The following is a 21,237-nucleotide window of genomic DNA, read 5'->3' on the forward strand; positions in this document are numbered from 1 at the left end:
CAGTTGGGGGGAGTCTGTAAGGGGACTGAATCGTCTGTTGATGAATAATGCCCTTTGGTCCCCAGACCAGCATTAATTCTCCTTGAAAAATTGTCAAAGGAGAAAGCAGATTCAATTAGAACGATATCAGTCTTTTATCAAGAGAATGTTTGTTCTTTGTTTTACTTTGCATTCTGTTTTTTTTCCCCATAACATTCCATTTCGACTATTAATAAAGTCAGTTTATGGAATATTGTTTAGCCAGGGCAAAATCCCAGAGATAGAAAGATAATCACTTTTAAAGGCACTTTGGAAATGTTTCGGATTGTGTCTTTGTCAAGGATCAGTACAAACTGGAGGCTGGTGTATAAATAGGTTACATGCAAACAGTAGTATTTTGGAGCTCAATGCAAACAGATATCATCATTGCTCAGAATTTTTATATTTCAGTACACATTTTATTTTACTATTCGTTAGCAAGTAGAAAGGGTAAAATATGCAAACCAAAATTTAAGAAAAGAAAATAAGAAAGACAAAATCTCAACAAGAGATTGTTATTTAGGCCCAAACAGAAGATGTATATATTGACTTTAGCTGCGATTGACACAGTGGAAAAGCACTTTGGACCTCGAGTTAGAACTTTGGACTTGGAGTTAAAGCTTTGGATTTGAAGTTAGAGCTTTGGACTTGGAGTTAGAAGACTGAGTTTAAATCTCAGCCCTGTCTCTAGTGCCCACCTGTATAACCTTAAGTAATTCACCACTTCTCTCTCTACCCCTGGTTTCCTCATGTATAAAATGAGAGGGTTGGACTAGATACATTCCCTAAATTCCCTTCCAGCTCAAAATCCCATGATCTTTCCTTCTCTAAGGCTATGATCCTGTGGTATCCTGCTTGTTTCCATAACCCACTTGGACCTTCTTTCCTTGCTATTTAACCAGGACTTCCAGCCACCATTGTTGTTGTCAATTACATAGTAATTGGGTGGGTACTGCTAGATCTTTCTCACTTTCTAATCCCTCTTGCTTTTGTTTGCAGAATTTACGAAATGAAGAGCAAGTGGCTATTATTCAGGCCAGCACAGTGCTTTCCCTTGCAGAAAAGGTAAAAAAAAAAGCTCATGCTAATTTTTCTAATATTCTCAATGTCTCACCTTGTGAAATGGACACTCTTTCCTCTCCATTCAGGAGCTAAGGATGAGGAGGTGGGGATGGGGGATGGGAGAGGCAGAGACTGGACCTTAAAACATAAACTTATGCCACAAATTTAATACATCCACTTTAACTCTATAAATAACAGTGACATTCAGAATGCCAGGAATATAACATGACAGGATGAACAAAATCTGTCTCTAACTCATTATGTGAACCTTGGACTAGTCACTTCCTGTCTTCAGGCCTCAGATTTCTCAACTAAATGGAAAGGTTGGACTAGATGACCTTTTAAAGGTCCCTTCCACAACTAAAATTTTAGATCTGTAGATCCAAACTTGCTTCTATCCCTTGTGTGTCAAAAATCAGTAACTAAGAAGGAGAGATGATAGAACCTTTCTAGGGAATAAGCATTTGTTAAGTATTTGTTGTGGAAATTGAGAAAGACAGAAGTTAAGTGGCTTGTCCAGTGTCACACAACTAGTAAATGTCTAAGGCCAAATTTGAACAAAGGTCTTCCAGACTCTAGACCCAGCCACCTAGCTGCCTTGAATGTGAATGTAGAATTAGGAAACAAGAATTGTTGAATTGTATTCACTGTGTTTCAAGATTGGTATACTATCAAGAAGACAGACTGACTAGATGTACACACATGAGTATGGACACTCAAGGTATTTTCTAGAGCCCTAAATATATAAAAGACATAATTGCAACTGTCACATGGATAAAAGACCCCTTGTTACTAGCACGATATAGTTTAATTCAGTTCAATTTAACACGCATTAATTAAATATCCACCCCATGCAGTGAGGAAAGAAATGACAAATCATTCCAATATTTTTGCCAAACTTAATGGGGTCATGAAGACAACTGAAATGACTGAACAACAAAAACCCTATACAAGCAGCTAGTTGGTGCAGTGGATAGAGCTCCGTGCCTGGAATCTGGAAGATTTGAGTTCAAATCTGACCTGACACTTACTAGCCATGTGACCTTTGACAAGTCACTTAACCCTGTTTGCCTAAGTTCCTTATCTGTAAAATAAGCTGAAAGATGAAAAGCAACACAGCCCCTGCCCTCAAAAAACACAGTCTACTGCAGGGGATTTGATGTGTACACTTTTGGTGGTGGTGGTGGTGGCCAAAAAGAATAGAAATGGATTTGCTACATGCAAAGTTGCATTTGAATGTGATACTCTAGAAGGGACTAGGTGGAATGAAGTTTGGAAAGGGATAAGAACTAGCTAAGGGGGGGGGGGGAAATGCAGGATGAGAGTTTTCAAGGACACCTTGCACAATTCAAATGCACTAAAACAGAAGGGACTTCTCTCTCCACCCCCCCTTCCCCACATAGGCACAATGGCATTCATCCAAAAGTCAGAGTCATTAGGTACAGAGAGAGGAGGGGCTGTTGGGGCAGGGGCAGGATGACATTCCCTAAGGCTCCCTCGGGTTCCCTGACAGGGAACAAAGCTGTGGTCACTAAAGGGTGGACAGGAACCCTTGTCCTTTTGCAGGCATGAGAACGTGTGGTATGTCACAAAACTGTGTGACATCACAGATTCTACTGCTTCGAATTCTTCTGGGCTTTCCTGAGACAGAGGCGAACTTTGGTCAGTGAGGAATTTCTCTTAAAATACAGATATGATTGAAAACACCACAAATGAATATAGAAAGATCAATGATTAGTGAGATAAATTCACTTTTATTACAGTTCTATCCCTGTTAGGACTTGATAGTATTAAAAAGACATTAAACAAGTAGATAGGATATCTTGATTCTAGACCCAGCTCTGCTACTAGTTAGTTGTATGATCATGGACAAGTCACTTGACTTTACTTGTCTCCGTTTCTTCACCTGCAAAATGGAGACATTGGAATAGATGATTTCTAAGTTCTGTTCTAGCTCCAAAAAGTTGTGTAATTCAACAAACTCTCCATGATTAAACTTTTTAATTACATGGTGTGGGTGGAGTACTGGGTTTGGAATCAGGAAGACTGATCTTCGTGAGTTCAAATCCAGGCTCAGGCACTAGCTTTGTGACCCTGGGGCAAGTCACTTAACACTGTTTGCCTCGGTTTCTTCATTTGTAAAATGAGCTGGAAAAGCTCCTCAGTTGTTAGCCACCGTTGAGGTGATGAGCCTATGTCTGTGCTTTGCTAGGTGTGTTTTCGGATAAAAGATGTACAACCCATTACCAGGCCTATTCCTGGAGGCTTCTAGAGCCGATAGCAACTTTCAGAGCTTTTTCCTGCACCAATCTGACGCTTGAGAATTTAGTTACCTGTGTCATGTGAGCCATTAGAGGGGGAACTTTAGTGAATGGAGTTAGAGATTCCAAAGATGAAATCATTTCACCTAAATCATAAAGAATAAATGTGTTGGGGGGCAGCTAGGTGGTACAGTGGATAAAGCACCAGCCCTGGATTCAGGAGGACCTGAGTTCAAGTGTGGCTTCAGACATTTGTCACTTACAAGCTGTGTGACCCTGGGCAAGTCATTTAACCCTCATTGCCCTGCAAAAAGGAAAAGAACAAGAACAAGAACAAGAACAAGAACAAGAACAAGAACAAGAACAAGAAGACGTGTGGTTTTATTGAGTACTTGTGTTGTTGTTTGTCCTGCATTCTGGAAGAGGATGACGACAGATGTCATGAATTGCAATGAACTGGATTTAAGTGAGGAAGGGCTGTGCAGCTTCACTCTCTCCTCCAGAAAGGAAGTCCAGTGGCAAGATATATTATTATTATAATATGTGTATATATATATATATATATGTATATATATATGATATATATTATTAGGATGACTAAAGATGACCCCAGATGTTTAAGGCAATTGGGGTTAAGTGACTTTCCCAGGATCACACAGCTAGTAAGTGTCTGAAGTGAAATTTGAACTCAGGTACTCTCAACTTTAGGGCCAGTGCTCTACCCACTGTGCTGCCTAGCTGCCCCAAAGAATACTTGTGTACATTTCACATAAAAGCCAAATAAATTATACTTTCCATCGCTCAACCCAGGATGGTGACTGAAAACCAAGCTATTTGAGGACTAGTGGAAAGTATTAGGGATATTTAGTCTGGAGTAGAGAAGACGTAACTGGGATATGATACTATCACTCTCCTTAAGTGTTTAAGAAGGGCTATCACATAGAACTTATTCAACTCTGCAGTGAGAAGGGGAGGAAAGAACAACAATAGGCAGAGAGTCTAGAGAGCCAGATTATAGCTCAACATGAGAAAAAAACTTCCTATCAGAACTGTGCCAAAGTAGCATGGGCTGCCCTGAGTATCAAGTGGAAACTAGATGATCATTCATTCAGGATGTTGCTGAGGAGAGCCCTGTTCAGGTATAGGTTGTATTAGAGATACCTGAAGTACTTTTCACCTCTAAGAGTTAGCAATTCAATGGACACCATTTTCCTTATACATTCCTATCATTTCCTTATATATCTTAAATATCAGAGCTTCATCAAAGATGTTTGCTCAAAGATTTATCCCAATTGACTGCTTCTCTTCTGCTTTTTGTTTGTGCAAAAGCTTTTCTATTTTTCTACTCTAATTTATTTTATCTTTTCCATTTAATGCTATCCTTAGTTAAGAATTCTGCTGCTAACCACAGTAATTAAATCCATATCCTTGCCTGATGATGTATTTTTTTATGATGTGATCTTTTGTATTTAGCTCATGTATCCATTTAGAGGTTATTGTATTATTTAAAGGAAGGTGTTGATACCATTGCCAAAAAGTAGTTCCAATGTACATGAGTTGGTACTCCCTGAATTGTTTCTGAGACAGACTGACAGACAGATAGAGATAGATAGGAGGAGGGGTATGGAAAAAGAATGAGCATATTGCTCAAGAAGTATATCAAATGGCATTGTGGGTAATAGATTTCTAACCTATTTGCCTTATAGTGGATCCAGCAGATTGAAGGGGCAGAGGCTGCATTACATCAGAAGATGATGGAGTTGGAGAGTGACATGGTAAGCACAGAGATGGCTCATTCTACAGCAAGAAAGATCATCAAATGATGGCTGACCACTGCTTAGCCCCTGGCCAGTTTCACCTGATCTTTGCACATATGTTGAACATTTTTCTATCTTTATAATGTGCATTGGTGCATGGGGGTGATTATGGACCCACCTTAGAATCAGACACGCAGAGATTTGTAACAACCATAAGTTACACCCTTTCAGGTAAGACAAAATTTTGTTTTTATTTTTTCTAAAAACTGAAATGAAGAAAATAGACCCAGTGGTTGTCTTTGTGGATAGTTGAGCAAAATTATCCTTCAAGTCCTCTTTACCTATCAAAAAGTAACTTTCAGCAACTTTGTAGTTTAGAAAGCCTCAGACTTCTCAGACACTATTAACTTCAGCATTATTAACTCAGCCCAAGAAAGAGGATTTCAGAAGAAAACAATACTTTTTTCTATATTTTTATCATCATCCCAGCAAACATTGTGTCTGGGTCAAATTTAACCAACTTAAAAAGGCAACCAGGTACAATGGGAAAGAACTAAATTTGAAGTGAGACAACCATGGTATAGTTTAAAGAGGTATGAAATTGAAATCAGAATTTATAAATACAAATCCTAAAACTGTCCTTTGCTAGCTGGTCAAGTCCCTTAACTTCTATGAGTCTTGGTATCTTCTGTAAAAAGAAAGGGGTTTGACTAGATGGTTTCCTATGTCCTTTCAAGTTCTGAATCGATACCTCTATGACCTAGGTTCAGATCTCATTTTGCCACTTATAACCTTTAACCTCTCTAAGCCAATTTCCTCATCTGTAGAATGAGAGATTTGGACTTAGAATGGTGATTCTCAAAGTGTGGCCCCCAAACCCTCAGGTGTCTACAACACATTTTAAGGGGACCCACAAAGTCAATATTGTTATTTTAATAACGATATTAAGACATTTTAATTTCCAATATGGTAAACACAGATAAGTATAACCCACATAAACAAAAGCTCTTTGGAGGGTCCTCAATCATTTTTAAGAGTATAAAGGGATCTTGACACCAATAAGTTTAAGAACCACTGGACTAAAGATCTCTAAAGTTCCTTCTAGTTTTAACACTCTGTGCTCTAAATTCCCTTCCAATTCTGATGTTCCATGATTCTATTATTCTAAGTGTCTTCTCATTGATCCTCACAATCCCTTTATGACAACCCTTATAGACAACATGCCCATTGCCTGAGGTAAGAGTTTAAGATGATCTCCTAGTTATGAATCTAGAAAAGGAACTCATATTGATCGTTTATATAATACTTTGGGACATTCTGTGCATTTTAGGGGTGTGTTGGGTCCTCTATTGCTATATTTGGAAATATTCCCTATCCCCTCACTGACTCCATATGGTCATTCTTTTTGCCATCATCTTCGGATAAGCTGATAATTTCCCACCACTTTTCAGCTAACTAACCTGTCTCTTTTGGCTTATTGAAATGGACTTTCATTATAGGAACAATTCTGCAAGATCAAAGGTTACCTGGAGGAAGAACTAGACTATAGGAAACAAGCACTTGATCAAGCTTATATGGTAAGTATAAATCAGCCAGACAAATGTCATGGTTTTCCAATCACATTTAATAAAGGAAAAACTTAATTTCTTTGCTATAATTGATGGTCTGTGGCATGTAACTGAGCATATTTGCTCTCCATAACAGTGAATCCCAACCCCAGTTTTATAATACCAGTGTTATACTCAGAAAAGAACTGGATCTAGAGAGAGAGAGAGCATATGAATTAAAATCCTGTTTTTCCTTATAATCACTAATCTGTGTGACATATCATGTTGGGCCAATTCCTTAAACTGGAGGTGTCAAACATGAGGCACTAGTATATGACAGTGCAGAAGAATCAGATTAAAATGTAATTGGGAAATACTTTACAAGATAAATAAAAATGTAATAAAATATATATATAATGTTAATATATGGTTTTCTAAATCAATATGTGGCCCACAGGGATCCTTAGTATTTTTTTGGTGGCCCTCATTTCTATTTGAATTTGATATCACCACTTTAAATTCATCAGAGTTTAGCAAAATGAGATTAGATTATCTCTAAGGTCCCTTGCATATCTATTCTATTCTATTCTATTCTTTTCTTTTCTTTTCTTTTTTTTGGTGAGGCAATTGGGGTTAAGTGACTTGCCCAGGGTCACACAGCTAGTAAGTATCAAGTGACTGAGGCCAGATTTGAATTCAGGTCCTCCTGACTCTGGGGCCGATGCTTTATCCACTGCGCCACCTAGCTACCCCTCCCTTGCAGATCTAAATCTTTTTTTTCTACAATTATACCAAGTAGTATCATAAAGTTCTCAGAAGACTAGTTTTCAAAAAAAAAAATGTATAATTCTGACTTCATTTTCTTTGGAAAAAACATCCAACATGGAATTGTAGGACAGAACTGAAGGGACAGCTTAATGACATGGAAGGATTGTGGCAGAGTAGAAACAACTCTATATCTAGAGTCAGAAATGTGGGAAATGTCAGAAAATCCTACCTTTAATCCTTCATGTATGACTGTGGACATGTCACCTACGCTTCCTCACCTCACTCTGATCATCTGTAAAAATGAAGGGGATTGCAAAGACATCAAAAAAGGGAAAAGGACCTATTTGTACAAAAATATTTATAGCAGCTCTTACTGTGGTGTCAAAGAAAAGGGATACCCATCAATTGGGGAATGGCTAAACAAGCTGTGGTATATGATTGTGATGGAATATTATTATACTATAAGAAATGTCAACCAGAAGGACTTCAGAAAAACCTGATGAGACTTACATGAACTGGTATAAAGTGAAAGGAACAGAACCAGGAGAACATTGTACACAGTAATAGCAATACTGTTTGATGAAGAACTGTGAATGACCTAGCTATTTTCAGCAATACAATGATCTAAGACAATGCCAAAGGATTAATGATAAAGCATACCATCTGCCTGGGGGCGGGGGAACTAATATTGTTTGAACACAGAATGAAGCATGCTATTTTTACTTTCTTACTTTCATTCTTTTTCCTTTATCCAAGTTTTTTTTTTTTGTACAAAATAACTAATGTGGAAATGTTTTACCAGTGTTGTGGGGAAAATAGGGTAGGGGGGTTGGATGGGGTAGGGGTTAGGGGTTTTGGGGATAGAAGTAGGAGTTTGGGTTTGGAGTCTATAGGAATTCTTCTTTAAAGAATTACAAGGGGCAGCTAGGTGGCGCAGTGGATAGAGCACCGGCCCTGGAGTCAGGAGTACCTGAGTTCAAATCTGGCCTCAGACACTTAACATTTACTAGCTGTGTGACCCTGGGCAAGTCACTTAACCCCAATTGCCCCACTTAAAAAAAAATAAACAAAGAATTACACTCTCTTGCACACAAAAGCAGTTAGAATAAGATAGTAGTTTATTTAGAGAAAGAGGAAGAGAAGGAGAACCAAGAGAGAAATCATTGGACTTCTCATGCGTCATGGTGAGAAAGGCATGGCACAGAGCATGGCTCTGAGATACCAATCTCCTCGAGCAGGAGACCAGCAGGTACTTTTATAGAGGACTGATGGGGATGACCATCTGACTATGGAAAGTTCCCTTAGTGAGGGAGGATCATCCCCCACTGGTGGTGGCTGGAGGAGTTGGGTGAGGGATGGCTGCAGATCTCTCAAGCCATCTCTCTCCTCAGGACACAAAGGCAGCAGCCACACCCAAACTTATCTCCCCAGGAGTAAGGGAGACTAGAATGAAGGGTGGGGGTCCTGGAGCTAGCTCAGTCTGATCTAGTTCTACTTATCTCTGTAGGCATGTCTGTTCTCTGGTTTAGTTTCTCAAGGAGAAGGTTCTTTGATGTGCCCCACAGAACTTCTGGGGTGCTCTGGGCCCATAACACCAGGTTGCATATACATAACTTATATCTGATTGCTTACTGCATCAAGGAGAAGGTAGGGGAAGGAAGGAGGGAGGGATAGAATTTAGAACTCAAAACTTTATAAAAACAAATGTTTAAAAACTGATTTAGCATGTAATTGGGACACACACACACAGTGGGTGGGGGGGGGGGTTGACTAGATGGGCCTCTGAAGTCCCTTCCAGTGTTAGAACTATGATCCCAGGGCCTGGGTTTGAATCACAACTTTGCCATTTGCTATGGGAATTTAGGAAGTCACTCTATTTCTCTGGATGTGTCTCCTCATCTGTGAAATAAGGGGTTGAATAGGATGACCTCCAGGGATTCTTCTAGCCTTTACAATTTGTGATTCGATGGGATAAATAGTGAAATCAAATGATAGCTTTTCAAGACAACCAAGTGTTTGGGACTCTACTAGAAAATTGTTTTGAGTAGATGCCAGTGTTGGAGAAGAGACCACTTTGCTTAGTTCCCCACACTAATAGTCACAGTTTGCAGTGAAGGGTTTTATTTTTCCTAATCTTCCCCCCTTCTTCAGGTTGATACCTAATTCCAGATGTTGGGCTCTGTCTTTCTTCTTTTCATTCCCTTGACCCTGCATGGCCCCATGACAACTCAGAAGGAAGAGGGCCAGTCTGAAATAGATCTCTCCATTAGCTCTGGTTGCCATTAATTGCCTCCTTGGTAGGTTGAATAATTCCTGGGGAGAAAATTATGTGCTCTGGAACTTACAGATGAACTATTTGCTTTGCAGGTTTATTTGTTCATTGGTATGGGAATGGTCTATCCTTGATCCTTGCCAAAAGGCTGAGAAGCCTCTTGTAGAGAGGTAGACTTCTCTGCAAGTATCACTGATCAACCAAAATGCATTATTAAATAATCTTCTACCATAGGCCAGGTATTCTGCTGGATGATGGGGAAAAAAAATCCAAAAATGAGACGGTTCCTTGCCTCTCAGAGTTTATATTCTACTGGGGACAGAAATTATACACACACACACACACACACACACACACACACACACATATATATATATATATATACACACACACACAAGAAACAGAGAGGTTATTATTTTGTGGGAGAGGTACTAGAATAAGGTAAGCTGTCTAGTAGGACATGATGTTTAAGCTGAGCCTTAAAGTCAGCTTAGGAATTCTAAGAAGTGGAGAAAAGGGAGTTTCTCTTTTACTTTACTAGGCTAGATACACACAAGCCTGTAACTATGTCTATACTCTCCTCCTTGGTGAGAACAATTAGAGTTTGTATTCACTTGCATTGCCTTTTAGAGCCCCAAATCACCCCCATACCTCGATGACTCACTGGAGAAGAACTTTATGGGTGTTCAGTACTTATTAGAGGAGCAAATAGATGATGCAGTGGATAGAGTGCTGGGCCTGGAGTCAGGAGGACCTGAATTCAAATGCAGCTTCAGACACTTAGTAGTTGCGTGACCCTATGCAAGTAATTTTACCCTGTTTGCCTCAATTTCCTCATTTGTAAAATAAGCTGGAAAAGGAAATGGCAGACCACTCTAGTATTTTGCCAAGAAAACCCCAAATGGAGTCACAGAGTTAGACCCAACTGAAAAAAATGAAAAACAACAATACTTCTGAGATATAAATATAGCAACACACCCTGCTAATGTGTTTAGGTTTGTATAATGTGAATAAAGTGTGAATTATGAATAATGTTTTTTGTGTGAGAGAGGCAGGTTGAATATGTACATGAATGAAGAAAAGATTAAGGGAGGATCATAGAACAGAATTGATTATTTTTTAAAAGGTGGGTTTTCTGGGTAGCTAGGTGGTTCAGTGGATAAAGCACCGGCCCTGGATTCAGGAGGACCTCAGTTCAAATCTGGTCTCAGACACTTGACAATTACTAGCTGTGTGACCCTGGGCAAATCACTTAACCCTCATTGCCCTGAAAAAAAAATGTAACAGGGAAATATTTAACAAAATAAAATTTTAAAATAGGATGAAAACATAGATAATCTGTCATTTTAAAACAAAACAAAACAAAAAGGGGCAGTAGGTGGTGCAGTGGATAGAGCACCGGCCTTGGAGTCAAGAGGATCTGAATTCAAATCTGGCCTCAGACACTTAATGTTTACTAGCTGTGTGACCCTGGGTAAGTCACTTAACCCCAATTGCCTCACAAAACAAAAACAAAAACAAAAACACACAAAAAAGGTGTGTTTTCCATTCTCTCTATATATTTACCCTTCTTATCCCCAAGTTAAAAGGGGGACCCCTGAAACTTTAAAATCACTTGAGCATTCCCAAGGACTATAAGTATGTATACTCAAGTCATACACATCAAGAATAAAGCCTAGAGTCTTTGGATTGGGGGCTAGAGGAGACATCGATTTTAAACTCTTCATTTTACAGAGGAAGAAATTGGGGCTTAGAAAAGTTCATTAATCTACCCAAGGTCAAACAGCTAGTATATGACAGAGCTGGAATTTATGCCCAAGTCCTCTGCCCCCAAAAACAGGGCTCTTTCTACAGTACCATGTGATATCATCCTGACTATAAAGGTTAAGATATGCTGGTCGATCAACAAATCAATCAACAAGTATGAAGTACCTACTCTGTGTCAGGCACTAGGTATATAAATGCAAAGAAAGAAGCAATCTTTGCCCTCAATTATAATTTCAGGTCAAAGCTGAGACCAACAGGAACTCCTCACCTGCTCCCCTTTCTCCTCCTGAGGCATAAGGATGCTTCCTCCTTCCTCCCAGGGATGAATTTCACAGAGATAAAGTTCAAAACAGCTGTCTCAGAAATAGACATCAAGTACCTCCAGCCCGTGCTGCTCAAAGGCAAGCAAGGCCTAACAAACTTCTCTCCTTGTGTTACCAGAGAATCCAGGAGTTGGAAGCCACTTTATATAATGCTTTGCAGCAAGAAACTGTGATCAAGTTTGGGGAATTACTGAGCGAAAAGCAACAAGAAGAATTAAGGACAGCAGTAGAGAAGTTACGGAGGCAGATGCTGAGAAAGAGCAGAGAATATGACTGTCAGATACTTCAGGAGAGAATGGAGCTGCTACAACAAGCCCACCAGGTAAGGGGGACAAGGACGAGGATCCTAAGTCATATAAGGGCCACTGACAGTGATAAGATCTGCTAGCATTTATCCGACATTTTAAGGTTTGCAAAGCACTTTAGAAACAGCATTGTCTCATTTGATCCTCACAACTACCCTGGGAGAAAAGTGTTGTTATCATCCCCATTTTACAGATGAGGAAACTGAGACCAGCAAGGGTGCAGTGGCTGACCCAGAGTCGTTCACCTAGTAAGTGATCCTCACAGAAACCCTGGGAGGGAGGTACTATTATTAAATCCATTTTACAGATGAGAGGACTGAGGCAGGCAGGAGTTAAGTGGCCCGCCCAAGATCACACAGCTAAGTTAGTATCTGAGACTGAATTTGAACTCGGGTATTCATGATTCCAGACCCAATGCTTTATCCACAATACTATCTAGTCATAGAAACACACAGAGAACCCTGAAATAAAAGACCATAATTTCATGTGTATTCTTTACATAGTGCAGATACCAAACTATTGAAGTATCTAAGTGGCTCAATGGATAGAGCACTGGGCCTGGTGTCAGAAAGACCTGAGTTCAAATGTGACCTCAGATACTTACTAGATGTGTGGCCTTGGGCAAGTCACTTAACCCCTATCAGTCTAAATTTCCTTAACTATAAAATAGGGATAATAATAGCACCTACTTCAAAGGGTTATGATGGCAATCAAATGAAATAATCCTTGTAGAGTGTTTAGCACAGTGCCCTTGTTGTTTTCATTGTTGTTGTTGTTGGTCCTTCCTTCTCAAAGAAGACCATGACATCAGGGTTATACAGCAAGTAAGTGCCCCCAGGGGAACTAGGTGGTGCAGTGGATAGAGCACTGCCCTGGAGTCAGGAGGACCTGAGTTCAAATTTCACCTCAGATATTTACTAGCTGTGTGATCCTTAGCAGTTACTTAACCCTATTTGCCTTTTAACATCCAGAGCCATCTCCAGTTGTCCTGATAGGTATCTTGCCACTGGATCCAGATGGCTCTGGAGGAGAGAGTGAGGTTGGTGACCTTGCACAGCCCTCCCTCACTTAAATCCAATTCACTGCAAGTCATGACATCACCCTGATGTCATGGTCCTCTTCCAGAAGGAAGGGGAAACAACAATAGCACATAAATGCCAGTCATGGTTATTGTTGTTATTAATTATTATGTTCCAATGAGAAAATGAGTATACTTTTAAAAAAATCTTCTGGAATATGTGGTGTTTAGATACATTTTTAAAGACTCCATTTCATTTTTCAATGTTAAGGCCAATCAAAAGGAGTCTTTTTTTTTTTTTTGCAGGCAACGGGGGTTAAGTGACTTGCCCGGGGTCACACAGCTAGTAAGTGTCAAGTGTCTGAGACTGGATTTGAACTCAGGTACTCTTGAATCCAGGGCAGGTGCTTTAACCACTGCGCCATCTAGCTGCCCCCTCAAAAGGAGTCTTAATCCATCTCCTATATGGTGGTCTTTCGAATACATGAAGGAAGAGATCACACCAACTGTCCTCCCCTCTTCTTAAACATTTCCATTTCTTTCAGGCATGATTGGTGTAGTGGCTATAGAGCTGTCTTCAAAGCCAGGAAGACCTGGATTCAAATCCTGCCCTACTCAATAGCTTGGACAAATCACTTAAGATCTTAATATTCTAGGCAATGAAGATTCTAAGTCACAGAGTGGGTACCAATTTGATTTGGTAGAAAGATATTTCTCATCTAAAAGTTCCCGATACTGATGATATTACCAGTCTGGGTCTTAGCCCCAGTAATATGTTTTGGTGAAGGGTTGTGGTAGGGGAGGAGAGGAGGTACCTGGAGAAGAAAAGGCTTAGCGTAGGATAAGAGAACTAACTGCCTTTTCTATCTAAAGAGCCATCAGGTGAAAGATAGATTAGACTTCATTTTGTTTGATCCTTAAGGGGATACTAGGAGCAATGAGCACAAGCTGTAGAGAGGAAGATTTCCCCATGAATAAGAAAAACTCCCCAACTCTTGGACATGCCCTCAAATGGAATGGGTGACCTTAGCGAAATGACCAGCTTGACGAGTCATTTAACTAGATGACTAATTAAGCCAATGACTTTTGTATTATTGAGAATATTACAGGGAAAATTTGAGGACTCCACCAACTCACAGATTATATGGTTCAGTGAGACTAAACACTCCAAGCTGCTCTTCGTTTGTGCGTCTTCATTGCCAGTTAAGCTCCAAATACAGTGAGCAATTGTAAAATTGTCTTTGAAATTCACTGCCTTGTTTTTCCAACCCTGTTGTTTGGAGATTTCCACAGGGCAGGGGGAGTGTTCTCTTCTTCTCCCTTACCTCTTCCTTCTCTTCTTCCCTGGCAAATGATCATCCACTCATAAGCCCAGTTTGAGCCTCAGAGAATCTGAGTGGGATCAGAGAAAAAGAGAAACAAAGAGACAGGGACAGAAAGTTAGAAAATCAGACATATCTTTCTCTTATCTGTGGCCAGGAAGAGAAGTGATTTGAGATATCTGTGACACAAGGGGGTAATTGAAGCAATAAATAATACTTCAAAGAGCTGTAATTTTTCTGGTACGGGTACTCCTTTCATTCCCTTTCACAATCTGTTTACCACTTAATGGACAGCTTTTGAGAGTTGCTGTGGCCATAGAATACATCAACCAATGACCACTTTGCCAACTGTCTTCAGCCCAAACACCTAGTCTAGAACTCCAGTCACAGATATGTGGTTCATCACTGGACCCAACCATCTGGGGAAAATCTGTCAAAATTACATTCTTCTGTCATGGTGTTAGAGAAGCCAGGGCAAATTCCATGGCACAGGGAGATACAGGAATAGTACTTTAACAGGGGAGACCAAGAAAAAATAAATCACAAATCCCCAAGACAAATCTATTATCAACGAACTACTAATCATCATCGTAATCACTCTCTCTTCTGGTATTATGGGTAGTGACAAAGTAGGAGGCTCTAGGCAGCAGGAGACTTGGTTATCTTCAGCCAGGAGATCAGGAATCCAGGTACTCACAGGTGAAATTATCCACTCCCCTTAAAGCATCACAGAAATGTGAATAATTCTTAGTGGGAAGTGGTGTAGGCCCTCTCGGGTAAGTGACTATCACTTAAATGTGTGAGAATGACCTTCCGAGGCCCAGGAATTTATAGAGCCCTTTGTTTTGTACATCTCACACACACGTTATAGATGTATTTTTTCTAAATAAATAGAATGCAAAATTATGGGATACTTTGTGAGATCTGAGTGTTTATCTGTTTGTATGTATACAGCACATTTTTTCTACTAGACTTGAAGCTTCATGAGGGCAGAGGCGGTCTTATCCAATCTTTATTTTCCCCAGTGCCCAACAGAATGTTCTGCCCACAGTGAGATTTACACACACACACACACACACACACACACACACACTTAGATGCACACACATATACATGTATGTGTATATGTATACACACATATAATATATACTGTAAGGGCTAAAATTCTAGCTAGTCTGTCTAAAATATCTAATGAGTGGCCGCCAATAAATTATAAGTTTTAGCAAGAGTTAGACTTTTTTTTTCTTTTTTTTTTTGGTGGGGCAATGGGGGGTTAAGTGACTTGCCCAGGCTCACACAGCTAGTGAGCGTCAAGTGTCTGAGGCCGGATTTGAACTCAGGTACTCCTGCATCCAGGGCCAGTGCTCTATCCACTGCGCTACCTAGCTGCCCCCAAGAGTTAGACTTTTAAGAATTTATTAAGGAGAATAAGAATTTGGTAAAGAGAGAGAGAAAGGCCTAGATTCATCTAACTATTAAAGGGAGAGTGCATTTCTAGCTCCCTTCTCCACCAGAGTCCTCAGGAAAAAGAGCAAGCCAGCATGCCAGCCTCCCCCTTCCTCCTTCCACAAGCCAACGTCACTTCCTGACGCCAAAGAAAGCCGCATGGTCCTGCCCTCAGAGGCCCTCTCCTCATGTTGGAGCTTTCCTACAGTAAGTCTCCAGCAGGTGGCATCATTCCAATTGTTACAATGCACATACATGTATGCATGTGTATGTATGTATACGTATATGTATATACACACATACATATACATAAATATACACTCTCTCACCACTCAAATTGTTACTTAGTTCAAGTCTATGTCACCTCTCTCTAGACTTTTGGTGAAGCCTCCTAACTGATTCTATTGCTTCTGATCTCTCCCCTCTGTAGTCCATCCTTCGCAGTTGTCAAAAAATCTGCCTAAAGCCCAGATCTAGGCATGCCGCTCCCCTGCTCATAGACCTTCACTCCCTATTGAATTGCTATTGATTCTAGAATAAAATATAAACTCCTCTATAAAATGGGGATGATAAGGTACTCTCTACCTTGTGGAACTGTTGCATGGAAAATATTCTGTAAACATTAAAATGCCATTATGATGATAGCAATAGATACTTTCCTAGAGAGGCTGAAGGGGAGAAATAGCAGGAGAGAATGCTTCTATTTCATCCCATCCCTTGTAGCTTCCCTCAATGGTCAGGCGGTACAGAAATTTTTCACAGCCCCCCAGGATCAGGGGATGAAGAATTCTCTGACTGGAATGGACTTCTCTAATGGATAAAACTTTGACCATTCAGAATCGAGATGGGAGCCTTTCCTAATTAGTAAAAAGTCCAATTTGTTATTCATTAATTCATTCATTAATCTATTTATTTATCTACCCATCTATTTATGTATTTACCCATTTATTTATTTAATTATTTGGTTGTTTACTTATTTATTTTTTGGTTGTTTATTTGTTTATCTATCTATTTACTTATTTATGTGTAGATATATTTCTATGCATATATGTGTGTATACATGTATATGAATAAATATATATGTATGTGCATATATACCCATACGTACATATACACCCATATAATATATACATCTATATACACACATACACATATAATACATCTATATGAACATCAAGGGTTCTTAACTGTTTTTGTGTCGTGGACCCCTTTGGCAGTTCTATGGGCCTCTTCTGAGAATAAGATTCTAAAATACAGAAAATAAAATACATAGGATTACCAAGAAAATAAATTCTATTGAAATAGTTATCAAAATATTTTGAAAGGCAAATTCATAGTCCCCAGGCAAAGAATTCTTGTTAGATCAATTGTTCTTCTTACTCATGAACACTGCAGATATTAAGTACTGAGATTATCCCAGAAAAAACATATCCATTCACATGGATTCACTTATCACCTATAGGCTTACCCATAAATATATCTCCAATCCTAGGATTATGAGGCTTTACCTCTACTGCTTAGTGTAGGAAGTCACAAAATGACGAGAAAAAAAGGCCTTGTTGTCTCTACTTTCAAAGGGTCTTGGAGCTGGCAGGGATCTTAGAGGTCGTGTAGTTTGTCCCCTATCTGAGCAAGAATTTCTTGTACATTTGAGAGGCCATCTGGTACAAGGGAAGATTACTGAATCAAAGTCTAGGGACCTGCTTTCAAACCCTGCTTCTGACATTCAAGCTCTTATGTATTTGACCATGAAGTCACTTCACTTCCCTGGGCCTCCTAACATGTAAAAAATAAAAATAAAAATAAATAAAAATGGCTGGGCTATGCATCTCCTAAGGTTCCTTCTCCCTCAGAATCTATGATTGTATGATCTCATCTACATTTGAATACCTCAAGGAATGGAGAATTCACCGTGCATTTGAGACAACCCATTCCAATTGGTGCTAATTCATAATCACCATGATTTTTTCCCCATCAAATAAGTGCCTTCCAGGTAGAGAAACAGTGGCTCTAAGTAGTTTCCAGCTGCTGGTAGCTGTGGTTTTGTTAATAACTTTATGACAAACTGGAGCATGCCCAGAAGAGAACAGCTAGGATGGTAAAGGGATTGTTTGAAGGCACTGGGGGTGTTTAACTGGAAGAAAAGATGAGGAAGGAGGAGGAAGGGAAAGACATGATTGCTGTCCTTAATTATTTTAAGTGTTCTTCTGTAGAACATAGACTGTCTTTCTTTTGCTGTCCTGAGAAGACAGAACCAGGAGCAATAGGTGAGGATTACAGAGACAGATTTACACTTGATGTGAAGAAGAGGTCCCTGATCATTGGAGCTGTCCAAGAGGGGAATGTTTTGCCTTGGGAGGTCACTGAAAGTCTGCAAGCAGAGGATGGACAACGATGTCAGGAATATTGTAAAAGGGCTCCGGGATTGGACGACATGTCCCCTGAACCCCCTCCCTACTCCACAATTCCAGGAGTGAAGGAGTGGCATTGTTTTAATATGTGCACTGTTAAACTTCACTGGAGCTAAGCTTGTTGTCTTTGATTTCAGAGAATCCGAGACTTAGAAGACAAAACTGATATCCAGAAAAGACAAATAAAGGATTTAGAAGAAAAGGTATGTGTTCATTTCTGTAGTGGCTTTGGTCTTGATATGTTTAGCCAATACAGATATAATATGCATTCCCCTTCCTGTCTAATTTCTCATTTCTTATGATTTTGGAGTTTATCCTGTGGCCTTTGAATAGTCTCCCTTCTCTAACCCTTACTTTGTCCCTGTGTCCACTCATCCCTTTCAACAACTGTTTCCTTACTCAGTTCTTCACCCTAATCTTCGCTTTTCCTATGTTTCCTATTCTTTAAAAGCTTTCTATACATTTGATTTTTGTATGTATGTTTGTGTATGCATGCGTTTTGCTTTTCAGAATCTTATAATTTTGGCCTCCCTTTTTAATCCGTTCTTTCCTCTCCCTACTCCCATTACCTATAATAAAATATTATTTTCCCCTCCTGGGGCAGTAAGTTAGAAACTTCAAGAGTTCAATGTTAATTGTTTCACCTTAGGAACAAGAGACCCAATTTATGCACTAGGCTAAGCAAGTAGTGGACTGTTGCTCCCCCTAGTGGCCCAAAATAATGAATCCATCTTCCTAAGCACCAAACTGCCCAGGAAGGAGCTTTGACCCCAGGGACTTTAGCTCATCCAAAATTCAGGCTGCATTTTTGTGTGTGTGTGTGTATGTGTGTGTGTGTGTGTGTGTGTGTGTGTGTGTGTGTGTGTGTGTGTGTTGGGGGGGGACTAGAGGAGGGGGTGTCCCACATATGAGGAGCTAAGGTTGGTCTTTATATCAAAAACTAATGTGTGCTGACTGGGAGATCTATGTTTTAGTATTGGCTCTGCCACTAACTGAGGGACCTCACACAAGGCACAATTCCCCAACTTTTTAAAGTTTTTTTCATCTGTAAGATGGGAATAAAAAAGGGCCTGTGCCCACTTCCTCCCTTTCACTGGAATTCAATGAACCAAGGTGTATGAAAATGCATTGAAAAGTAAAAGTGATATAATGGTAAAAATACCTAATGTCCTCTTATAAAATACTAGCTCCCTGAGGGAAATGATTGTTTTGGTTTTGTCTTTCTATCCCCAGTGCAAAGTCCATTCCCTGGAACAGAGTAGAGATTAATGAATTTTTAATTATTGAATGGTACGAATTCAAGTACTGACCCCAATATTTACTTCCTTTGTGATCTGGGAAAGTCTCTAAGTCCCATTTGCCCTCATCTCTAGAGAGAATAATACTTGTATTCCCTGTCTTACAAGAAGAGAAAGCACTTTGTCAACCTTGAATTGCTATAAAATATGTGAGCTCTTGTTATTACACTTAATGATGGTAAGGTTTTATTAGTACATAAAGCTCAGGAACACATACTTCTTTTTGGGGGCAGGGTGTGAGGCAGTTGGAGTTAAGTGACTTGCCCAGGGTCACGCAGCTAGTAAGTGTTAAGTGTCTGAGGTCGGATTTGAACTCAGGTCCTCCTTACTCCAGGGCTGGTGCTCTATCCGCTGTGCCAACCTAGCTGCCCTGAAACACATACTTCTAATAGAAGTATGTCATTTGTATAAAATATTTAGTTTGATTTGCCCATATTTTGCTAGATGTTTGAAATTCAACTCTGCAAAATTATATGGTACAAAAGTATTGACAATGCACCAATCACAGAAGCTCCCTCTCTCTTTGCATGTGAAAGGCAGGTCCTGCTGAAGACTTTTACAGTATAGGTAGGGTGAAGGGGAAAGACTCCCACTCTCTTCCCTTTGCATGACTGGAGCAGGGTCATGATACATCTTTTCCACCTGCACATGTTCAAGCTTACGCTGCCTGGTTTAGGGCCATGGGCGATGTAATGACTAAGAGAGGGAGCCCACAGCTGAGTCAGCTCCTCTCACCTCAATCAAGTTCCTTTACCCCAGGAGTCTCTCTCTGTACTCAAAAAGCAACAGGTCAAATGGGTTTTCTGATAGCCATAAAATGGCAGGTAGCCAAACATTCTTGGAATAACCACCTAAGAAAATCAAAGAAGAAGGAGGTCCTTTTCCCTAGACCAATCCAAGAACTGACTGATCTGATTCCACAGCACCTTCTACCCACATCTCTCCATGCCTAAAATGCAATGAGAAAATTAAGTTTGGCAGAAGATTAGCATTTTTTTGTCCATTAACCACTACAGAAACTATACTAGTGTTAAAGAAAAAGTTCTGACTTTGAAGTCAAGTTTACCCAAGTTCAAATTCCTGTTCAGCTATTGAGAGTCATAGCTTTAGATCTAGAAGGGCCACCAAGTTTTCTAGGTGAAAAAACAACAGAAGACCAAAAATATTGAGTGGTTTTTCCAGGCTTTCACAGAGCTACTACCTATCTGAGACAGAATTTGAATCCAGGTCTTCTTAGTTCCAAATCTTGTGTCCTTTGTTAATAACTAATAATAATAATAATAATAATAATATACTAATAACTCCAAGTAATTGTGCAGCCTTAGACATATCAGTTCCCTTTCCTGAGCCTCAATTTGCTCATCCATCATAATCAGTGGAATACTGTATACATATATACATATATACATATATATATATATATATATATTTGTAGTGGTTGGACTAAAAAATTCAGTAAGATCTGGATTGAAATCTCACCTCTAGTACATACTAACTGTGTTACCCTGGGCAAGTCACTTAACTCTGTTTGCCTCAGTTTCATCATATGTAAAATGAACTGAAGAAGGAAATGGCAAACCACTCTCTTTGCCATGAAAACCCTCAAATGGGGTCACCAAGAGTTGGACGTCACTTTTAAAAAACAGAAAAAACAATATGCAC

The 21,237-nt window shown here is 39.7% G+C and overlaps 1 protein-coding gene across 1 annotated transcript in view; it reads left to right on the top strand.

The window, feature by feature from the left end:
• JAKMIP2 (janus kinase and microtubule interacting protein 2) overlaps positions 1–21,237 on the top strand; it is a 240,955-nt gene that overhangs the window by 195,314 nt on the left and 24,404 nt on the right. Inside the window, 5 exon segments of the mRNA XM_043987296.1 lie at positions 1,018–1,083; positions 5,048–5,116; positions 6,598–6,675; positions 11,894–12,097; positions 18,415–18,480. Coding sequence (XP_043843231.1) covers positions 1,018–1,083; positions 5,048–5,116; positions 6,598–6,675; positions 11,894–12,097; positions 18,415–18,480 — 483 coding nt within the window.

This window comes from Dromiciops gliroides, chromosome 2, assembly GCF_019393635.1.
Source record: "Dromiciops gliroides isolate mDroGli1 chromosome 2, mDroGli1.pri, whole genome shotgun sequence".
NCBI classification, from domain to species: Eukaryota; Metazoa; Chordata; class Mammalia; order Microbiotheria; family Microbiotheriidae; genus Dromiciops; species Dromiciops gliroides.